The sequence below is a fragment of the Blennius ocellaris genome, assembly GCF_963422515.1.
Source record: "Blennius ocellaris genome assembly, chromosome: 9".
NCBI lineage: Eukaryota > Metazoa > Chordata > Actinopteri > Blenniiformes > Blenniidae > Blennius > Blennius ocellaris.
In genome coordinates, this window is record NC_137658.1 from 1,880,637 (window position 1) to 1,902,924 (window position 22,288).

Genomic DNA, 22,288 nt, shown 5'->3' on the forward strand with positions numbered 1-22,288 from the left:
ATTTAAATGTCTGCTCGGTTTACACGCCGCTCCATTGCAGCCGAAGTCATTTACACTTACTTTGAGTTTGTTCCCTCCGTGGCAGCAGAGCGGGCTCACACCGCACTCTGAGGGTCATTAACTTTAAAAGGCTTCCCCTGCCGTGTGCAGCATTAGAGCCACAAACACCTGGAGGTGGTATTTCTCTCTTTATTCATCCTTTTAAAGACACTCACTTCCATGAGGCAGGGTTTCAGAGCTCCGACAAGTGGCAGCCGGCACACGACTTATTTATTACCTCCTACTTGATAATGCACTATTAAGATGTGGGTATTTGACAGTTTAATGATTCAGTCTGGTGCAACCGCAGCTATCTCTGCTAATGTAGCACATTATTATTATTGTTTGGAACAAACAGATTCATTCAAATGGGAACTTGATCTTTAAACGTGACTGTAATTAACTCCCACCTTACCGTCATGTTTTTATTGCCCACTGTTTGGTTTAAATGTAAAGATGAAACTGTATTTTGTCAACAGACAAACAAGAGTTTTCAGGGCCAAAGGGGAGACGGCCGGTCGACGTAAACAAGCCGACTCTTATATCTCGTTTCAGTTTGTTTCTAAAAGCAGCCCTGAACCAGTTCCACAAGTGACCAGTGACCTTCAACATAAAGGTCGGCAATTCAACGCCTGCCAGGAAACAAAATGACGACACGCGATAAATAAATAAAGTAACAGACGTCGTCAACCTCGATCAGAACTACCCTTACACTTGAATCGTACTTTTTAATTTTTTTTAATGTACCCCAAACACTAAAACTTTTTTACTCATAAATCATAAAAAGAAGCTCAAATGTTAAGACTGTCATAAATAAACTAATGGGTTTGGACCATCTTACATCATCATATGACTCCTGCAGTACCACCAGTACCACACTACCACCAGTATCACAGTATCGCCAGCACCACAGTACCACAGTACCACAGTATCACCAGTATCACCAGTATCACAGTATCACAGTACCACAGTATCACAGTATCACAGTATCACAATATCACAGTACCACAATATGACAGTATCACAGTACCACAATATCACAGTACCACAATATGACAGTATCACAGTACCACAATATCACAGTACCACAGTATCACAGTACCACAATATCACAGTACCACAATATGACAGTATCACAGTACCACAATATCACAGCACCACAATATCACAGTATAACCAGTACCAGAGTACCACAATATCACAGTACCACAATATCACAGTACCACAATATCACAGTACCACCAGTACCACTGTACCACAGTATCACAGTACCACCAGTATCACAGTACCACAATGTCACAGTACCACAGTACCACCAGCACCACAGTACCACCAGTACCACAGTATCACAGTACCACCAGCACCACAGTACCACCAGCACCACAGTACCACCAGTACCACAGTACCATAGTACCACCAGCACCACAGTACCACAGTACCACAGTACCACTGTACCACAGTATCACAGTACCACCAGTACCACTGTACCACCAGTACCACTCTACCACCAGTATCACAGTACCACCAGCACCACTGTACCACAGTACCACAGTATCACAGTACCCCGCTACCACAGAATTGTCAGTTAAATCCACAGCTGATGGTAAATCCAGCCTCACTGTAGATCAAAGTGATATGAAGGAATGTTGGTTGAGTTGAGATGAGGAGCGTCTTCAGGCGACAGAAGCTGAAACGCCCTCTCAGGTCCACTGAACTCCCCGGGCCAGTCGTCATTCAGCCTCCAGGACAACAATGACGGGCGTGTTGGAACTGTATGTACCCACTGTAACGCTTCACTTCCTCGTACCGTGCGGTGTGATCCTAAAAGCCTCGCACTGATCCACTTCAACACGTCGCTTCTCGCCGCCGCATATTGTGTTCGCTCACCTGCTATTAAATACATAAACAGTACGTGGATTTTCCAGCACCACCTGTACTGTCGTCTGGCCGCTGTCCTCTTTAAAGTATTGATTTAGTCTTAATTCAAATGTGTCTTTTATTTTCAGACGCTTTAGGGCCCATTCACACCACGTTGGTTGGTTTTCATTGCATTTCGAGGAGCAGCAGCCGGAAGCCACTGAGAACAAGGTGGATCTTTCTGAAAACACCGTTGTCGTGTAAACCAGTGGTCCCCAACCTTTTTTTCACCGCGGACCGGTCAATGCTTGACAATTGTACTGCGGACCGGGGGGGGTTCGTAGATTGTTTATATTGCGAATATAATAAACGTGATAATAAATAATAAAGAAATGTATATTATAATAAAATACTCCGGGGGCTTGTTTTTTAATCCAGGGTGCTTGGTCTCCAAGTGGCGAAGCCATTTTGAAGGCTTCGTTGCCTCGTTAGCGAGCCGCTCGCCGCATATCACCTGTCGCCATGAATCCATACTTCAAGTAGAACTCCTGGTACCGTCTGTTAAAAACGTTCTTTTTCTTAGGAAGTTGTAGGCTCGTCTTCCGTCTCCTCACCGGCCCTTTTCCCCTTCGAAAAGAAACTTTTCAAAGACGTCGGTTTTTTTTGCTCATTTTGCTAGCTTGTGGGTTAAACGTTTGGCGCTCGAGTGACTCGAGATGTAACCGAGAGAATCTGGTCATTTTTTCAAAATAAAAGATTGTTCAGACTCAGATAATAAATAGAACGGAAATAATTAATTATTTCTTGGGCGGCCTGGTACCAATTGATCCACGGACCGGCGCCGGTTCACATCGTCTTCATCAGTCTGAGGTTTTCCAGTGGAAACTCTTCATCCTGGTGGCTTTTATTCTCTCTCTCTCTTTTTTTTTTTTTTTTTCTTGTTCTCTTACCTCCCAGGATCTGCTGTAACTTTCTCCCTTTTCTTTCAACAATGTCCCTCATTGTGGAGGACAATGTGTTGGATTAGGACACACACACACACACACACACACACACACACACACACACACACACACACACACACACACACACACACACACACACACACACACACAGAGGCTGGCGAGGTCTTTTCGGGCCGGTCTTCCCAGCAGAGGAGTTGGCGGTGGAGGAACAGCGAGTTCTTTAAGCAGCGAGTGTCGTGGTCGTCACCTGTGTTCTTCCTGCCTGCTGATGCTGGAGACTTGAGCCTGTCGGTTCCAGGCGCTGCTTCTGGGCGACTCAGGCCTTCAGCCTGTGGAGGAGAATACTGATCAGTACACTGGACTCGGCCGTACGGAGGAGTATCAGGGCCAATGGAGGGAGAAAAAAAAAAATTCCAAGGCTAAAATAAAAAAAAAAAGAGTCGAGATTTTTTTTTTTCCCGAGGAGAGACGTCTGTCCATCTCTCATCATTTGCTCGTGGATTTGAAATCGTATTAAATCACTTAATTCTGACTATATAGGGCCCCTTACTGCTTATGGACGTGTGATTTTACACATTTCTTTGATTAATATTAACACGGTTTATAAGCTCAACGGGATACGAGCAATACTGACGACTGCAGTGTGTTTATGAGCTGCAGCGTCGTTCCACCACTTCATTAAACCGCCTGCGATGCATTTTAAAGCAGTTGCACACGCTGGCGTGTGGCTGGACGGACTTTGTTAAAAAAAAAGAATTTCTCAGTGGAAAAAAAAATCTTGACTTTGATTTTTGACTTTTTTTCAAGTGCATGAAGATTTGTATTTATTTTTTTTTAGCCTTCAATTTAAAAAAAATATTTTTTTTTGGTCAGAGGCCCTAATACTCTTCCGTACTCAACCATACGCGCTAGTTCCGTTTTTTTTACATCGACTTAGTTGGCTAAGAACAGAAGTATCTGGCTTGTGGTACCACTTCTGCTTTCAATAGTACCGGCTTTGACCCGGTACAAGAATTTCAGCTGTAACGTGGGATTTCCTCGAGCTTTGTAAAGAAGCTTAGCGCCCAGCAGTGCAGCTCGTTGGTTTTGAATAGGAGCCGAAGAATGTCTTCAACTGAGCTGTAATTATGAGGCGACGTAATCACTTCCCAAACCCACCTTCAATATGCTTCATTACCAACACTGCCTTCTTTTTTTTTTTAAGTGCCGCCATCGAACATCTGCTGACAACGTCTTTTAATGTAAATCCGACATCTCTCAGAATGTGGAGCTTAACGTGAGATTTTAATGTGAAAGAATGAACTCTGGGTTTTTTCAGACACCGACTGTTTGTCTTGGTGTGTGGCTCTTCACAAAAATCAGAAATTATCATTTGCAACTATTATACATTCTTTTACTTGGGTATAATAACCAGTTTTTATTTTTGCAATGGTGGATAAAAAGAAGAAATCAATTCTTTTTCCTTAGTTTTTTTTGTTGTTTTTTATTTGTTGTAAATCCAGAATCCATCCTGCCAAGAAGAAAAATGGAAGATTGAACAGTAAATACAACACAGACTGGAGATCTTAGTACTAACTGAAATAAAAAGCACTCTTTCTGCTACCTAATCCATACTTCTGTCGTGGATTACATTTTATGCACTCTACCTTTTAATCTCTGGTTTCATTTGGTTTTTTTTTTTTTTCTCCCAGTTGTGAATTTCTAATCTGATCGATCCACGAAGTCCTGGTTTGAGACATTTGTTGTATGAAGATCGTTTCAACTGAACCTGAGAGGAAAGCGACAAGTAAAAATTGAGATTATCTGGGGAAAAGAATAATATTTGATGTGTTTCACTGCTGAATGTGGAGATAAGACGACTTTATCAGAGACCAAACTGACGGTCTGTGTTGTGGCCGTCAGTCGTTCACACGGTAAAACACTGACAGTTTGTGGGTTTGGACGTGTAGAGACGTGTCGGGTGATGATCTGCCTCCTCGCTCGCTGTGCCTCAGCTTTTAATTGTTGCGTTTAATTTTCCCTCCGAACCGTCCGATCATCTGACCGCTCAGAGCCGCGCAGGCGAGATTCGAAACAAAGGAGGGAGTGAATCTGTGAAGGAAGTGAAGAGGGAAGACTGGAGAGAATCGGGAGCAGGGGGGTTAAAAACGACTCAAATCAGGATGAAAATCCAGCTTTGTTATTTTTAAAGGACCTGGTTTGAGGCGGACGCGTCTAATTCGGTTTGTTCACATAATGCAAGTTTGATGAAACGGCTCTATTAGAGTATAATCATAACGCTCCATGAGGTGTTGTGTTCTCTTTTAACAGCTGCTGTTTACGTCGGACTGTTCTGTAATTTAAGTGGATTTCCAGGTGTTTCCAGGTGTTTCCAGGTGTCTTCAGCAGCTTGTGTGTTTTAACTGGTTTCCTATTGAACGACGTGAGCTGCTCACAAATGACTTTCATCACGCTTAATGTATTTCTCTTTTTTTTTTCTCCCACCTCTCCTCTGTTGTCTCTCCGTCCTCTGTCTCTCCGCCCTCTGTCTCTCCGTCCTCTGTCTCTCCGTCCTCTGTCTCTCCGTCCTCTGTCCATCCTTCCTCAGTGCAGCTAGAAAGGAATCCTGCAAGAGGGATTAGCGGTCCGTCAATGAGGAACTACCGGCTCATCTTCTGCCACAACCTGAAGCAGCCTTAGATGACTCAGTGGTTTCCTGGCCAGGGCAGGAGAGGATAGGACACACTTTCACTGCTACACGGTGAGCCCCGCGCACGTCGCCGAAAGCGTTTTGTTGATCACAGCGCTCACCCCGACTTGCGTCACAATAGTGAGAAGTGATCAAATGAGGTTCGGCAGCAAGTGGAAGCCGGAGGCGACGGCCGGTCCGGTACACAAGAAGAACGTCTACGGAGAACACGGCATCAAACATGGGGCTTTTCCTCTGAGACGGCCTCCGAAACCACCGGGATTAACTGACTGTTTAACAACCACAGCTTAATAATAGTCGGGATGAGCGGTTTCCCTGAGAAAATAACTTTTCACACACGTCCCGCCTCTCGCCTCCATCAGCAGCCTCAGGAGCTCATAATTAGTAGTTCTGCACCGTATTCACTTCAATGCAGGCATATATTAGTGTGAGTGCCATTTAAACTGTATGGAAGTAGCTCATTGATGTTTTTTTATTTATTATTTATTTAAAGCCACTTTGATTCACTTGCATTGAAGAGCCACCCTGTCAGTCGCTCATTACCAGTTCCAAGGTTATGTAATGCAATTACCTGGAGTGTTTACTCACTCACTGGAGGCCTTTCTTTGAAAGAATAAAACAAAAAAAAAACACAGTCACTCCTTCTGAATGGTGCCTGGTGTTCATGGTTACAAGTACTCGAGCTGTTCAAATCAAACATGGCTGATATGATTTATATTATAGTGTAAACACCAGTGGTCTGCAGACTTGAGCTTCTCTTTGTCCCATTTTTTTTAATCTTATTTACACACCAACGTTTCTTTCAAACACTCAAGACGTTCAGCTTAAAGGTGATATATAAATGAAAGTTCTGTGTAACTGAAATCAGTCACATGCTGCCGTTCATTATCGGTTTCGTTCAACGTGGACGAGCTCGTTTATTTTCACTGACGACCAAACAAGTTCTGGCCAAAACCCCCCGAAACTGCTAAAAATATTATAAATGGTTCTAAAAGCAAAATTGTCTTAAAAAAATAGGAAAGTTAAAGCAGTAGAACAGCCTCAGTTGTTCAAAAAAAGTCGATATATTTAAGAGTTGAAATGGCTAAAATAGGTAAAAAAAGAAAACATCTGTTGTTCTAAATTGTAATTATGAAATTTCTTTGATGCAGCTTGAAATACAGTTTTTGGAGGGACAGCAAAAGTATGTGTATGATCTGTGTTAAATCTGTTATTTTCATGTTGAAGGTGTTTTGCGGCACCAAACAACATTTTGTTTGGTGGAAAGCAGCTTAAATGGCTCTTTTACACACATTTCCAGCAGACATTTCCCCTGGTGTATATATACAGAATTGTACATTTTCTGGTGTTTCCTTTTATACCAGAGATATAAAACTTATTTTACTTTGACAGGAAATAAACGCGAAACAAGTAGTTTTTTTCCCAGTGGCTCCAACTGCGGTTGTGGTTTAAACAGACACACAAAATGCAAAATTTCTCTTGGAAACGCCCCAAAATATACACTTGAGGTGAATTGTAGAATTTAGGAGTGTCTTGGGTTTGGATTCAAGCACAGCTTTAAGATTTAAGCACAGCTGCTGAGTTTGAAGTTCAATCGCGTCGCGTTGCTGCTCTTCTGAAGTGGCGGGGATTATTTCTCCCAACGTTCACTCACTCACTCGCTGTGCCGCTTTCCCCTTCTGTTTGAAGACGTGAGGTCTTGGCGGGGTTGTGGTGAGGCGGAGGAGGCGGCGGCGGCGGTGGAGGCCATGAGGAAGAGCGTGTCTCCGTTGCCAGGCAACGAGGGCGGGAGCTCGGCCGGCACCACCCGGGTTTTCGGCGTCCCTTTGGAGGAGGTGACGCGGGCGCACGCCATCAGCGGCCACGAGGTTCCTGCGCTGGTGAAGCACATCGTGGAATACATCGAGGAGCACGGTGAGCGATGGAGGCCGTCTACCTTTCTCACCCTGCAGACGCTTTGTGGGAAGAATCCGGCTCAATGTGTTTTGTTTTTACTTTCAGTGGAGATTCTGAAAACGATTGAGACGTTTGGTTTTGGTGAAGCAATATTTCAACAATAACTTTCTTGCGTTATTAGCGACTTTACATTGGCGCAATAATAACGTGAAGGACGATGGAGTGAATTTGAGCAAAATCCCATCACATTTCACGTCTTGTGGTTGAAACAAAATCTACTTCAAATACCTTTCAGACCTCCCGATTGACTTCTGGGATTCAGAAAATTCAGGAAAAACAAGGGATTTCTTTTGTCAACAAATGTAGAAGTAACTCTTTAAAGTTCTGTCCAATAAAAAGCCTTTTTCCACCTGGATGATGACGGATATTCAGTTTTTAATCACATTATTAATGCATTATCTCAGTTTTAACTCAATATTTCCATATTAAAAGGACCTTTTCCAACGGAAATCATGTGGATAAAGCGACGATAGTCTGAAGAATAAAAAGCGCATCAAAAGCAGAAATCAACCAAGGCATTGGGCATAAACTTAAATCTCCTTAGTGAATCTTTTTGTGATGAGATGTTATATCCTGCAGATTTCTCTCTTGACGTGGAACTAAAGGAGAACTTTAACCTGCTTTGAGTTTTATTTCGGTTTGTTTGTTTCTTCGTACCCGCCACTTGTTCATGAGTTCCACCAACGTCACGGAGCTCAGAGACTCAAACACATGCTCTCTGTCACGGATTTGTGTTTATGGAAGGAAGCAGAAGTACCAGAAAAACAAGTCATGGACAAGAAACTAATATGAAACTAAGATGGTACAGAAAATTAATTTCAGCCTTTGAACTTTGCATTTGCAATATAACACCTCCTTTTGGCTATAATGAGAATTTCCTCTGCATAATGTTCTTTCATTTCAGCTGATAATAGAACAGACTGATTTAATTAAAGGTGGATATGTAGACGTATTAATTTAATGAAACGTGCAGCATCATGGTAGAGCTGAACGTCTCCGGCTTCACCTGAGTGCTGCGATCCCGCAGTGCTTGTTCTTACATCACCATCAAACCGGGAGATCCAGCTGACGATGAGATGAACCGACGGGTTTTCTCCTCCGTTACGTAACGACTCTTTCAGCCCCAGTGAGGCTTCTCTTCCTGCGTCGCCGAGCTGAAGTCATTACAGGTCGACACGTCTGACGTCTTTGTCAGAAAGACGAGAGATAAAAAGGCTGGATTTGTGGTTTCTAAGCAAGTAAAGGAAGAAGTGGTGTGAGTTTAGCTTTTAGACCAATTTCAAAGTATTTGCACAAACGTCAGACACTAAAGAAAACAAGTGAATAGATTTCTTTTTCAGGAATGTTAAAGACTTTAGTGTCTTAGATTTATTACAACTAAAGTACAAAAGGGCTTTTCTTGTTTTATATATATATATATATATATATATACAAGTGCTGTCAATCGGTCAAAAAAATAAACTAATTTATTGCACAATTTTCTGTAATTAATTGTGATTAATCACATTGTTTTTCACCTGAAGACTGAAGCTTGTAATGATATTTATTGAGGGAAAACCACAGAATTAATGTCGACACAACACTAAAAGGCTATTTTGTCCTTTTAATGTTCTTTTAGCCTTTGGTGAAATTGTTTCTCTCCAAGATCAGCAAAATAATAAAAAGACAAATGAATGAATATCTAACGTAAGTCTGGGTTTTGTTAGAGTGCAGGCCCACCACTTTGAGAACCTGAATATTTATAAGTTGTAAACCTGCTGGTTTTTTGGGGGTTTTTTGTTCTTTAAAAAACACATTTTTAAGTACAATACAGTCATTCCTTGGTGCTTTTACAGAGAAAATAGAAAAGCCCAACATATCCACATGAGCAAGAACAAGCAGGTTTAATTGCGACAGTGGAAAGGAAAAACTCCCTTTGCAGCAACCAGACTGAGAGGTGGCGGCAACCTGCTGTTTCGCTGCAGAATTACTTCTGTGGCCGTAAAATTCGGCTTTTCATTGTAAAGCCAATGACTTTCGCTTTCTCAATCAGCCGTCGGGGAACTTTTTAAAGTGAAACGTTCTGCCAGGAAGGACCGGAAGATGAGAGGACAGGAAGATGAGATCTGAATCAGGAGGCAGAACGACGGCAGACTTTCCTGTGAAAACACCTCGTTTTTGCATTTTTTTTTTTTTGTTTGAGAAAAGTTGGACATTTCTGTGTTTTGAAGGAAAAGAGAAGTTCCTGACACCTCCCGACTCCGAGCTGCAGAGAGAAGCTGAACAATAGAAAAAGTTTCCTTTTCTAATTTCCCCTCTCGATCTGAGTCGCTTCAAAACAAAAGATGATTCTGAGGTCCTTCAGGCCGACGGACGCCTCACCTGGTTTCACCTCCAGCTGGGGGGGGGGTGGGTGGGGGGGGGACGACGACCACGGGAGGTTATGTAAGGGCTTTAATCCTCCAGGGTCTCCAGGAGCATTAATTAGAGCGGAGGCAGGAAGTTATTCCTGACAGACGACTTAATCCCTCTCGGGTCATGTGCAGTGCGAAGCTTTTCCTCGACGCCGGTTGTTGTAAATCAAAAGAAGAAAAAAAACCCGGGAAACTTGGATGACGCGTGGGCCCAGAACAGAAACAGGAACCAGCAGCAGATTGTTCAGATTAGATGTTTGTGTTTCGTTTCACATCCACAGTAAATGTGACGGTAACCGTTTAACCCTTTCACTCCTGTCAGGCCGACTCGTCGTCACCAGAACTCTGATCGTTTATGATGTGCGAAGAATAGAAAAGAAACAACACAAAAACACCAGAATCGGCGCGACGGTTCGTTCAGACAAAAACACGACAAACCGGGAAGTGTTGAGAGATGAACTGTGGCTCAGACACTTCCAGAGTGGCTCACGTGAGACGTTTCAGTGTTTTTAGCCGTCAGTATGTGACCGAGGGTTTAAGCCACTCGCCGATCGCTGAACGTGCCGCGTTGAGTTAAATCCATTCACCATCTCCAAGGCAGATCAGTCGTTTGGTAATCACTCACTCCGGCGCTGAACGTCGCCGCTGCTGGGCCCGTGAGGCGAAAACTGCCTGTGACGGATCCGCCGCCCGTGAGTTCCCGACTCCTCTTTGAAGGATCGTCTCCGGTGGGGGATATCCTCCAGTTGATCCCTCTTCAGCCTCCGAACACCGTTATTACCCACGCTGACTGGCACTCCGGTGAATCCAGACAAGAGCCACAGCCTGTAATTGAATGGCTCGCAGTGTTTTAGCGCGCTCAGCACTCCGTCACAACCGAGGCTCATTGTGGAGCGGAGAGGCTGCTGCACAACGCTGCACCTGTCAGGAGGGTCGTTCTACAATCTAGAGGCGCCAGGCTGTTTTGTAAGAAGGTCAAATGCAGTGACGGCTGACTTCTAGTCATTCAGGCTTTCAGGTGGCGGGCGTGGCGTTTTTGAAACACGTGTGCCAAGACGCGTTTCTTTTTCCCCAAAAACTAGAGCGGCGGCTCAGCGAGGTTATCTGGGTGATTATGTAAATGGGAAGTCGTGTTTGTTTGTCGACTCAGACGAGCAGAATTAAGAGAAGCGTTCTTCCTTTTAAAGAGTTCGCTCCGTGTGGATGATTCAGGAGCTTCAGCAAGCAAAAGTCAAATTTCACTCCTCCTCAAAAACGCGAGGATTAAATTATATCCAGACCAAATGAGGCTGAAAATCTAGTGAAATACAGAAAAGCTGTTGAATTCATAATATAATTATTTTTGATTAGATTACAAATTCACTCACTTGTGTGAATACAGTACATGGACGCAGTCACACAATATTGTAAATGTGTTACGCAACCAAAAGTGTAAAAACACTTTGATAAAACTAAAAGTACCTGTTGAAATTATTTACTTGATTATGAGAATAAAAAAAGGAAATGTTGTCTTTTTTGCATTTTTATTTTGAGAAACTAAGTCATAGATATTAGAAATAATTCCAACTTGATCTCGAGCACAATAAATTCTATTTCAATTCTATTTCCCGCCGCCACCCGTCTGTTTTGGAGGCTGAGCGGTTCTGAGGTTGATCCGATCATGAACTCCTCCGACCTTCATCCTCAGGTCACCTGGACCTGGAGGGGCTCTTCCTGGTGAACGGCAACGCGGAGCGAGTGGATTGGCTGCGTCAGCGCTACGACAGCGGCGAGGAGGTGGAGCTGGAGAAGGAGGCCGACCTGGCGTCGGCCGTCAGTTTGCTGCGCCTCTTCCTGCAGGAGCTTCCTGAGCCCGTCATCCCCACGGCCATCCAGGGACACATCCTGCAGCTTCACCAAGGTGTGTGGCGGAGCCGGTTCTCCTCTTCCTCTCCGGGTCATTGGTCACACGTCAGTCACACGTCAGTGACGCGTCACTTTGTGAACTATCATCCAGACGACGTTGAAAGACGTCAGATTCGGTGTCTGCAGTGTGAATGAAGTGTAAACCAGCTTCATCAAACCACCTGAAGTGAGACGTACAAGAAATCCTGGACAGGAGAAAGTCTTTGACAGTTTTCATAGTTCAATCACTTTATATATATATATATATATATTATAGATAGAAAAGGACAGCAGTGACCACGTGAAGATAAAACACTTTCAAAGTGAGTTTGTTCACTTTTTACAGGCTGCAACTTCACCTCTATGCAGATGAGACTGAGATTATAGTTTTTAATCAACATAGTTAGAAAAAAAAATACTTCTTTACTTAATAATTACTACACACATCTGTGTTTATCAATATTTTTATGTCAAACTCATTTTATATTTTCTATACTAATTTTTACATGTTGAGGTTTGTTTTAACTGGTTGGAAGAGCCGTCAGTTTCATTGTGCTGCAGAAAAGTACAATAAACAAGTTCAGATTAGTTATTTTTTTAAAAGACTTTGATTCAATAAGAGTCAGGAACGATTTTTGAAATGTACTCGAATACACAAATATATGCTGCCTTTGTTTAACGGCCTCCTGGTGGCGGGAGGTCGTCTACACATGCATGTATTCACGGTTTGGTCATTATTAATGACGCCTATCAGGATTCCAGCTTGAGTCCGAAACGAAATCATTTTCCAAACGGTAAAACCAGACTGGACTCTTATTTAACATTCCTTAAAAGTGTAGATCAGCGTTACTCTGAGCTGCTGTTCTCTTCCCATGAGAAATGAGGAGAAATGAGAAATGTTCAAAGACAAACCCTCTCCATATCTGATCATGACTTTGTCCACATTTGCCCCGTTTTCCATTTTTTTGCCTCACCCCTTCGCCCCGTCCTCTTTTCCTCCCGTTTCCGTCTCTGATAATCTCCTCTAATCCCTCTGTCATGGTGACGGTTGCTCATGTGTGCACACTGTGCTTCATTCCTTATCTTTTCTCATTTTAAATGACCCCCACAGTGCTAATCGGTATTATATCATCTATTTTAAGAATTCTCCTTCCTCGTGACTTCTCCAGTCTGACCACATTTTTCTCCCCCCCACATAGAATGTGTGTCGTTTATCTCTGCATATTTTCTCGACAAGAAATGCAGAGTGAAAAAGGTGATAAGCTCTAATTCCCCTCCGCAGTAATTCAGTAGTAACTGAGCTTTGAATCACTGCCGAATGGGGCGTTGTTATAAGGCTTTCTAATGGATTTGCCCTTAAATGTATTTAAACAGAGAAAACGTTGATTTTACGTAACGGCGCTCCTTCCTGCTCCGGAATGTGTCCAGATTACAGCAATGAAGAGGACGTGTCCAGAAACCTGAAGTACCTGTTGCAGCAGCTGCCCACGCTGAACTACGGCCTGCTGCGCTTCCTCTGCCGCTTCCTGTCCAGCGTGGCGTCTCTTCAGCAGGACAGCTGGAACATCGGGGCGCTGGCCGCCGTCTTCGGACCCGACATCTTCCAGTGAGCCCCCTTTGACTCTCCTCTCCCCCGTCCGTCCCTCCGTCGCGCAATACGCCGATTTAACTCAACTCGTCGACGTGCGGTCGTCTGCCCGCAGTCTGTCCACGGACGGAGACGACCTCCGGGACCAGGAGTCGGTCAGCAAGGTCCTGGCGGAGCTGCTGGACAACCAGGACGGCCTGTTTGACTCCGAGGACGACGACGTCTCCACCACCAACGACTACAGCTCCATCAATGAACAGGTAGAGCTCTGCTGCCTCCCGTCGCTTCATTACATCACTTCCTTTCACACCTCTTTGTTTTTCCTTCTTCCAACATTTCGAGAAATTCGTTTTTCAGTTTTATTTGTTGCAGAAATATTTCCTGATCTCAAAAACGACAAATAAATGAGATGAAATGCTTAAATACACCAAAATATACAACAGGTATTTATAGAGTTAACAAAAATAATAAGAACCAATAAATACCTGAACCAAATGATCATCAAAATACCCTGGAGGGGATATTAAAGTGTAAAGTATAAAACATCTCTGCTGAGGAGATAATCTTCAAAAGGTCCAGACTACAAACGTCTAAAAGGCTTAAAAACAACGTTTCTCAGATCAGATGTTGTTTTTGGGAAGATAGTGATTTTATTGTTTCCAATTAATATAATTCAAAACACATGAACTCAAACAGCTTCTGTTAATAATTTATGGGACAAGATACTTGAGTTTAGGCCTAATTCTAATTAAACAAAGCGCCTGAAGCAATACAGGAGAATTATAGCAAAGAAAACCGACGTGGTTGAAGCATTATTTCAGTTTCTGATCTCGTTCCTCCAGCTGATTGGGTTTTCCTCACGGTGTCACTTCAATATGTTTTAGTTGATCTGCGCCACTGGTGAGCCCACTGTTCTCCCAAAAGGTCTTTGTAGCTTTCCTTCTATTCACGTCCAGTAAAGTCTGCAGAGTCGCGGTGAACGTGTGAAGTCGTGGTGAACGTGTGAAGTCGTGGTGAACGTGTGAAGTCGCGGTGAACGTGTGAAGTCGTGGTGAACGTGTAAACGCTCGACACTTCTGTTCGTCAGTGCAACACAACAATCTGCACATTGTTGTCCTGTTGTTTACCAGAAGAGTTTATTGTCAACATTCCCGGCGTAACGCAGACGGCCCCGTTACAGAAGCCTTCAAACTCCTCTTTGTCTTTCCTCGGTTCCCTTTGTCGCTGCTGGGAGGGCAGAATGTGGCATTTCACTCTGAAGGGTCATAGGTCACATGTTTCCATGGTACACACACACACACACACACACACACACACACACACACACACACACACACACACACACACACACACACACACACACACACACACACGACCGCAGAAAAATGCTTCTAGGAAATCTGAGATCACAATCTTTAAATGCCTCCACAATCTTTTTAGGAAACAAACACCAGGCTGTGTTACAAAAGAGAAATTACACTGGACAAAACGTTTTAGTTTTTTTTTCATTCACAAGGTTATCAGTAGATCCTCATTGTTTTTGGAGAGTTTGTTTCAGCCCATCGTATTACATTCAGATAATCGTTCCTGCAGCCCATTCGTTTTCCAAACCGCCGCCGGGAGTCAGTAGTAGCGATAAATCCTCATGGAGACGTTCAGTGTAAAGACGGGAAAACAACGGAGCAAAATGTAAGAGAACATATAAAACACACTTTCAGTTTAAAGGCAGCAGTTAACCCAGAGAGAACGTTCAGACTCCCCACAGACACGCAAACCAGCCTGGAATCAAACCCGGGATTTTCTTGCTTGTGAGCTCTGCAGAGCGAGCCGCCGTCGGTCTCTGGAGTCTCCTGGAGCCAGAAGACACCAGGGACGAGCTGGACGTTGACATCAGGTCAACGAATTGACACGTTGGCTGCAGTGGGTTGTCGTCCGCTTCCGTCCACGTGTAGACGTGCCCTTGAGCAAGACTCTGGACTGTCCAGTTCTCCCGGTAAACAGCAAGCCTGCATGGCAGCTGTCAGCTCTGCTGTGTGGACGGGTGAAAGAACAATTCCTCACCCAGATGAGCAGAATCCCTCCATCCTTCCATCCCTCCATCCTTCCATCCCTCCATCCGAGGCGTAGAAATACAACCTGCTCCATCTCTGCCCAGAAAAACTGCCACAGTCACTCCAGAGTCCTCTTACGTAGGAGTGTAATGAGCATTAATCTCCAGCTTTATTTATGTCCTTTGCAGCTTGAGCACACACGTTACAAAATAAAGGCCAGGAGGCTTCAGACCATCCTCTTTTGAACTTTCACACAAAGGCGACGCTGGTTAAGGTTTTACTCCACAGTGGCCTGTTTACTTAGTTTTATTCTCCGATAACATTGCCACAAGCGCCGTTTATCGCCCCTCAGCTGATGGCTATCTCACACGCCAACCCACATTTCTCCGCGCGTTGTACAACACAGTAGGAGGCTGTAAAGATAACGGTAAAGCACGGACAGTGTGTCACCCAGTCACGTCTCTGCAGTTCTTCCAGCGGCACAACGCTTTTGCAGTATTGGCCGACGAGGTTTTGTCCTGGTTTTTCTTCAGGAGAAACGATCTCCTGCCAGATATTCCACTTTTGCAATTTCCCTTGTTTGTTGTCGTCTTTTAATCAAACAAACTATTTAAGTCAATGCAAGACGTAGAAAGTACTTTATTGATCCCAGAGGACAAAATGGGAAAGAAAACATGAATTTCTTTTTATTTTGCTCCTGCTTCTCCTCCTCCTCCTCCTCTTCATCGGTCTCACCTTCCCACTGTCCAACATGAGTCGTCCCTCTCTCATTCTTAATGTCGTCCATTCCACTAAACACGCGTCCAGTTTCGCCTCCTGGCAGACAAATGCAGTAAAGCTGAAGTATAAAGACCTCTGGGAGTCCTAATTGTAGTTTCCACTGCTTCCTTCATTGGTCGTTCGCAGTGGATCATGTGATCACGTTTGATTTGGAGCCGGTGTTCGTGTAAAGCTGCTCAACTGTTAAAATGCAGTATATCAATAAAGTTGATTTACAGTCGAATCTGCAGACGTCCACCGCGACGCAAACATACAGTTTAGAGATTACAATGACAAAGGAGAGATAAAACCGTTTGTCTGGCATGTGAGATCAGGGGAACGTACATGAGAACGAAGCAGAACGAGGCCATGAGGCAAATCTGTGATGACATTTCTTCTGCGCACCGATGCGTGTGTGTTATGTAAGAGATGGTTTCAGGAGGAGAGAGAGAGGGAGAGAGAGAGAGAGAGGCTGGTGGTGATGTAACCATGAAACTCACATCTCCGGCCGCTGCAGCACACCGGGGATGTCTGCGAACACACACACACACACACACACACACACACACACACACACACACACACACACACACACACACACACACACACACACACACACACACCTGCTTTCACACAGTTTGAAAAACGCCTCACGAGCGGCTGAAATAAACATTTTCAGAAAGACCCTGCAAACGATGAAACACTTGCATAAGTGAGAAGAATGTTGATTCCAGCTCAGTGGAACTGGAACGACTCCGAGTGTGTAGCTTGTTTTCAGCTCGTCTCTCGGCCAAGTGTGTGTGCGTGTGTGCGTGTGTGCGTGTGTGCGTGTGTGCGTGCGTGCGTGCGTGCGTGCGTGCGTGCGTGCGTGCGTGTGTGTGTGTGTGTCTTTATTGTTCAGGTGAGAGTGAGGCTGTGCTCAGACTTGATGATGTGATGAAACCTCAGGCATGTTGGTTTTGACCTGGCACTTCGGAAAGGAAGAGATTATAGACGCAGAACTTGTAGACGCAGAACTTGTAGACGCAGAACTTGTAGACGCAGAACTTGTAGACGCACAACTTGTAGACGCACAACTTGTAGACGCACAACTTGTAGACGCAGAACTTGTAGACGCAGAACTTATAGATGCAGAACTTGTAGCCACAGTCATTTATCACATAGAAATGTTGTTCCCTCACCTGCATATTGAGGACAAATGAAATAATTTCACCTTTCAATGTGAACTCCCAGTCTGATGTTTTCTTTTCTAAAGGAATATATACATATATGGATAGATAGATTGAATTATTTTGCAAGTAATGAGAAATGTCTGTATTTAGTTTTTCAAAGCTACGAGTTGCAGACTGCTGGTCACAAACCTAGTTTTTTCTTACTTGTCCAAGACATGAACTTGTTCTGCCTGTTGTGGATCCAGTCCGTTCATGGATGGAGTCGATCTCGGCTAAATATGGACGGAGGCAGGCCGCAGCCTGGACGGCTCACCTGTCCATCTTGGGACAAACTCCAGAGACGGACGGTCTCACACACACTCCAATCCACCTCAAACACGTGTTCCTGGACTCTGGGAGGAAACCTAAGCAGCTGGAGAAAAAAACCCCACATTTATTGAAGTGCACTTGTTTCAGAAAGGCTTCCAGACGTACTCGGAATCGTCTTACAGGTGTGACTGTGGTGTTTTTCCAGTCGCCTCGGGGCGTCGTGGCATTCAGCAGCAGTAGGCAGTCTGCATAGATTGCACTATATACCCTTACATCTCTTGTGACACCGGTGATAAGCCGTTGAGTAATAACCCATTTTTCTTGGAACACGGAGTTATTTAAGGAGGAGGCGGTGGCCTAGTTGGACGGAGCGGGAGGTGTAAAATATCTCCGGCCGGGAACCGTACAGTGGGAACGCGCAAACACTTCAACAGATTCTCCCGTTAACTGGTCGCACGCCACCTCAACTGCTGATTTATTTTTCTTAAACTGCCTCTGCAAGCAGACTGCGAGAGGAACGAGTGTTTTGGAGTCGGCTTCCCACCACATTGAGAGGTGGCGGTGGATTCTACCGCACGGCTCCCGCTCTGCCGGGGGCGTCGGGGCCGGAGGTCGTTCTTCTTCTCCGCCATGAGAAACTACGGAGGATGCGGGACTGAAATTCTTTTAAGTGCAGCGGTTCTGTGCAGGTTGCATGCTCTACCTGTGTCGGTTCCTTTCTCTGCGGATAGCGTGGGATGAAGGTGCGCATGGCAGCGGCAGCGTTTTGCTCCCTCGGGTTGCAGGAAGCATTAAGAAGCTGGAGTCGTCCTCAGGCTGCCGCTCGTGCCGTCGGTCTGTCATTGTGCCGTGTTCTTGGCCCGCGAACAGTTCAGCAGCTCAGCTCATGTCGGCAGGACTGAGTGTTTTCTTGGCTTCTTGTTGACAGAACCTTGGGAGCCGACTGCGGAACCCGGGCCAGAGTCACGGCCTGTTGTTCCCAGTGTTTTCCCAAACGCTCCGCTCACCCACTCACACTTCACACACAGATTCAGGGGCCGTCCACATTATGAACCCGCGTCACCCAAACGAGCCGCTTTTGCCCCGTCGTCCACATGAGGCGGTTATAGAAGCGTGAAAACAGGGTTTTGTTTTTTTTTATTTTAACACGGGTCCCAGAGTGGGGAAATTGTAAAACCCCGGCTCGTGACAACAAAGAATCATCTGTGGAAAAATGATGATGTAATCAACCCCCCCCCCCCAAAGGTGGTCTGTGATGTCGTCAAATAACCACAACAATCAGGGACTACAAGTTCCGGTGGAGCTGCAGAAGCGACTGACGCTAGCAGCAGGAGGCGCAGGGCCATAGACTTATAGAACTAGAAGCTACTGACGCTAGCAGCAGGAGGCGCAGGGCCATAGACTTATAGAACTAGAAGCTACTGACGCTAGCAGCAGGAGGCGCAGGGCCATAGACTTATAGAACTTGAAGCTACTGACGCTAGCAGCAGGAGACACAGGGCCATAGACCTATAGAACTAGAAGCTACTGACGTTAGCAGCAGGAGGAGCAGGGCCATAGACCTATAGAACTAGAAGCTACTGACGCTAGCAGCAGGAGGCGCAGGGCCGTAGACCTATTGAACTAGAAGCTAGTGACGCTAGCAGCAGGAGGCGCAGGGCCATAGACCTATAGAACTAGAATTATATACAGGTTTATGAACAGGGATCCACTTCTAAATTTCTATGCGCTCTGTGCGTTTTTGGTGTGTTTGGTGAGTGACAGCGCCCCTAAAGGCCTGGCATGTGTACTACATGCCGTGAAGCCTCGTGTTGAGCCGCGTTCATAATGACGAGTGGACGGAGGTTTTTTGGGGAGAAAAAAGATCCTCAGTTGTGTCGTTGACCCACAGCTGTGCCGATATGTGATTTCTACCCACAATACAAACGGCAGCTTCTTTCTTTGAACCCTGCTTTGGGAGCTAACGTCATTAACTTTTTCCAGCGTCTGGAATAAGGGGATAATATCCGCCAGCCTGTGAATGACCATGCAAGGTCGTCCTCACGGGGGATTTAACTTCCCTTATCCTCTAATGTTGTTACATCACCTCAAAGGCTTTCTGATGACTTACTCAGCACAAAGTATGATCATATTCATCGCTCTATTTATGCCACATGAATGCACATCTATAGCCCTGGGGGGGGGGGGTGTTTGGACGTTTGTGTTCGTTTGGTGGAGAGACTCCCGCCCCGACATGCGTGTTTCTGTGGAGCATTTAAATGCTATTTTATTTATTCCAGTATCGTAGCAGCGACGTCGTCGTCCTGTGTAACTGCTGTTCTGCTGCTGCACCTCGTTATAATTCTGACCCGTTTTGTTTTAGAAAACATGTCAAACAAGTCGTCTTTCGCTTCTGGCGCTTCAGTTCACGTGTCGCATCCGATGTGTCCCTCCTGTTTGTGAGTTTCCTGTGATCCTGTCCTCCTGTCCTCCTGTCTCCATGATGGTGAACAACAGGACGTTGGACCCCCTGTGGAGCAGGACGCCATCGTTTCAGCAACACTCTTTCTTATGTTCAGATCTAATACAGCAAAAAAAAACGCACCACGAGAAAACCCATGTACACACACACACACACACACACACACACACACACACACACACACACACACACACACACACACACACACACACACACACACACACACACACACACACACACGTGAGTCATCCTCTCAGCTCTGCACATGTGACGATGCGAAAATTCCTCGGCGGCCAATCGGAGCCTTTTAAAGGGAGGAGTTTCCATGGCGACGGCACAGTGACAGCAGCAGATGGTTTCTGTTGAGACGAGTTGAAGGAGAGAGGAGACGGAAGAGTGGACAAACCCTGCAGAAACATCAACGTCACAAATCTAAGTTTGATCTATTTAAATCGACTTTTTAAAAAAAGATTTATTTAGCAGGTGATCCACAAAACATGCATGAACTACAGTACATGATCACTTTTTCCAATTCTAAAAGCTGTTGAACACTGCGATGCAGCATGGCTGTGTGATAAAAGAGGTTCAAAAATCAATATATTGACAAAATTCACACTTTTCACGACTGAATTCGATTAATTTCTTGCGGGATCTTTATCAAAGTTTGGGAAGATTAGCAACACAATATTAGATATATTATATATATATTATAATAAAAAAAAGTGAAATGAATTTAACTTACTAAAACATTTGGCTAATGTTTGAAAACTTTATAACTTTATATTGTTTGACCCTTTAAACGTGATTTAATATAGTTTTCTTATATTTTCAGTCTGAATGCCTGAATTATTCCAGTGTGATTAAAGTGTAGCTGTTAGTTTGAGAGGAACTTGATGAATAGTAGAAGTTGCTAAAGGTTAAAGTCACGTAACAGATTTGGCAGAAAATGAAGAAATCCGAGCTAAATATCAAGCTGCTCATGTCGTGTTCGCATGCGGTCAGCTGTCGGTCACTCCTGTCAACATGTTTACAACTCTTTCTCCCTCCTCTCCTCCTCTTTCCTCTTTTCCTGGATGGTCACATCCTCCTTTTAGCTCTCTCTGCCTCTACTCAGCATCTACTCTCACTTTATCACTGCCTACAAACTGTAATGTTCCTACAGTGTTCTTTAACCAGATAACCCCTCCGTGTCTCCGCCTCCCACCACGTCAGTGATTGTGACATGTGACAAAATGAAATCGAGCCGAATCTCATGTCATATTGAGCAAAGTGGTTTCCATGGTGGCTCTGAGCTTCCCTGTTAAGTAACCTGTGATGTGGCTGTCGCATTGCCGAGTCAACATGAAAGTGATATTTCTCTGAACCCGACTTTAAAGCTTTTCACCCCCCCCCCCCCCCCCCCCCCCCACTACGCAACCACTCGTCCATCTGTCCCTCGAAGAAATGAAAAGAATGAACGATGACATAAGTTGTGGAGCTCAGTATATCCAGGGACAACCTGTCCTGACCTGCAGGTCCAGGGGACGCCGGTCGTCCCCCCGCCTCGTACGCCTGGGAGGATTTTCTCCCTCCGCGTCGTCGGGAACACGGTTTATAGTAGAATGTTTCCTGCTGCTTCCGTTTTACCAACGTGCTCGCAACCAGGCAGTGAAAATTAAACCGCAGGACTTGAGCAAGAAATTCAAAATGCAAAAATAAGTGATTGCATTTCCAGTTGATGGTCTGCCGTGTTTCTGTTGGACGGCAAGAAACTTCTCCGTTTGTGTCTTGTGAGTGTAGAAATAACAAAAGATTAACATTACACATACTGGTGTTTATGTCAGTTATTGAGAATTGCAGTAGAGTTTCATGTTTTCGTCGCTCCAAACAAATCCAGGCGTTTGTTACCGTTTGTTTTCCTCGCAGAAGATTTCAGTGTTAAACATTCGGTGTGCTCCTCTTCCCCAGATCACCGAGCTGCTGGACGACGAGAAGTGTGAGGCAGAGTGTGAGGAGCTGCCTCAGGACGGGGAGGACGCTCCCGTCTCCTCCCAGTCGCCGCAACACACACACACTGAAGACGCCGCAGCCAGGTGAGGCTCCTCACTGCTTCATCTCTTAGTCTGACGACCAGGTGAGGCTCCTCACTGCTTCATCATAGTCTGAGAACCAGGTGAGGCTCCTCA

At 44.9% G+C, this 22,288-nt stretch overlaps 1 protein-coding gene across 1 annotated transcript in view; it reads left to right on the forward strand.

Annotated features, from left to right (window-relative positions):
• The window catches only part of fam13b (family with sequence similarity 13 member B), a 52,875-nt gene that overhangs the window by 8,001 nt on the left and 22,586 nt on the right, over positions 1-22,288 (forward strand). The window contains 6 exon segments of the mRNA XM_080502213.1: positions 5,454-5,601; positions 7,240-7,464; positions 11,587-11,799; positions 13,212-13,389; positions 13,487-13,631; positions 22,071-22,195. Coding sequence (XP_080358339.1) covers positions 7,299-7,464; positions 11,587-11,799; positions 13,212-13,389; positions 13,487-13,631; positions 22,071-22,195 — 827 coding nt within the window. The 5' untranslated portion in view covers positions 5,454-5,601; positions 7,240-7,298.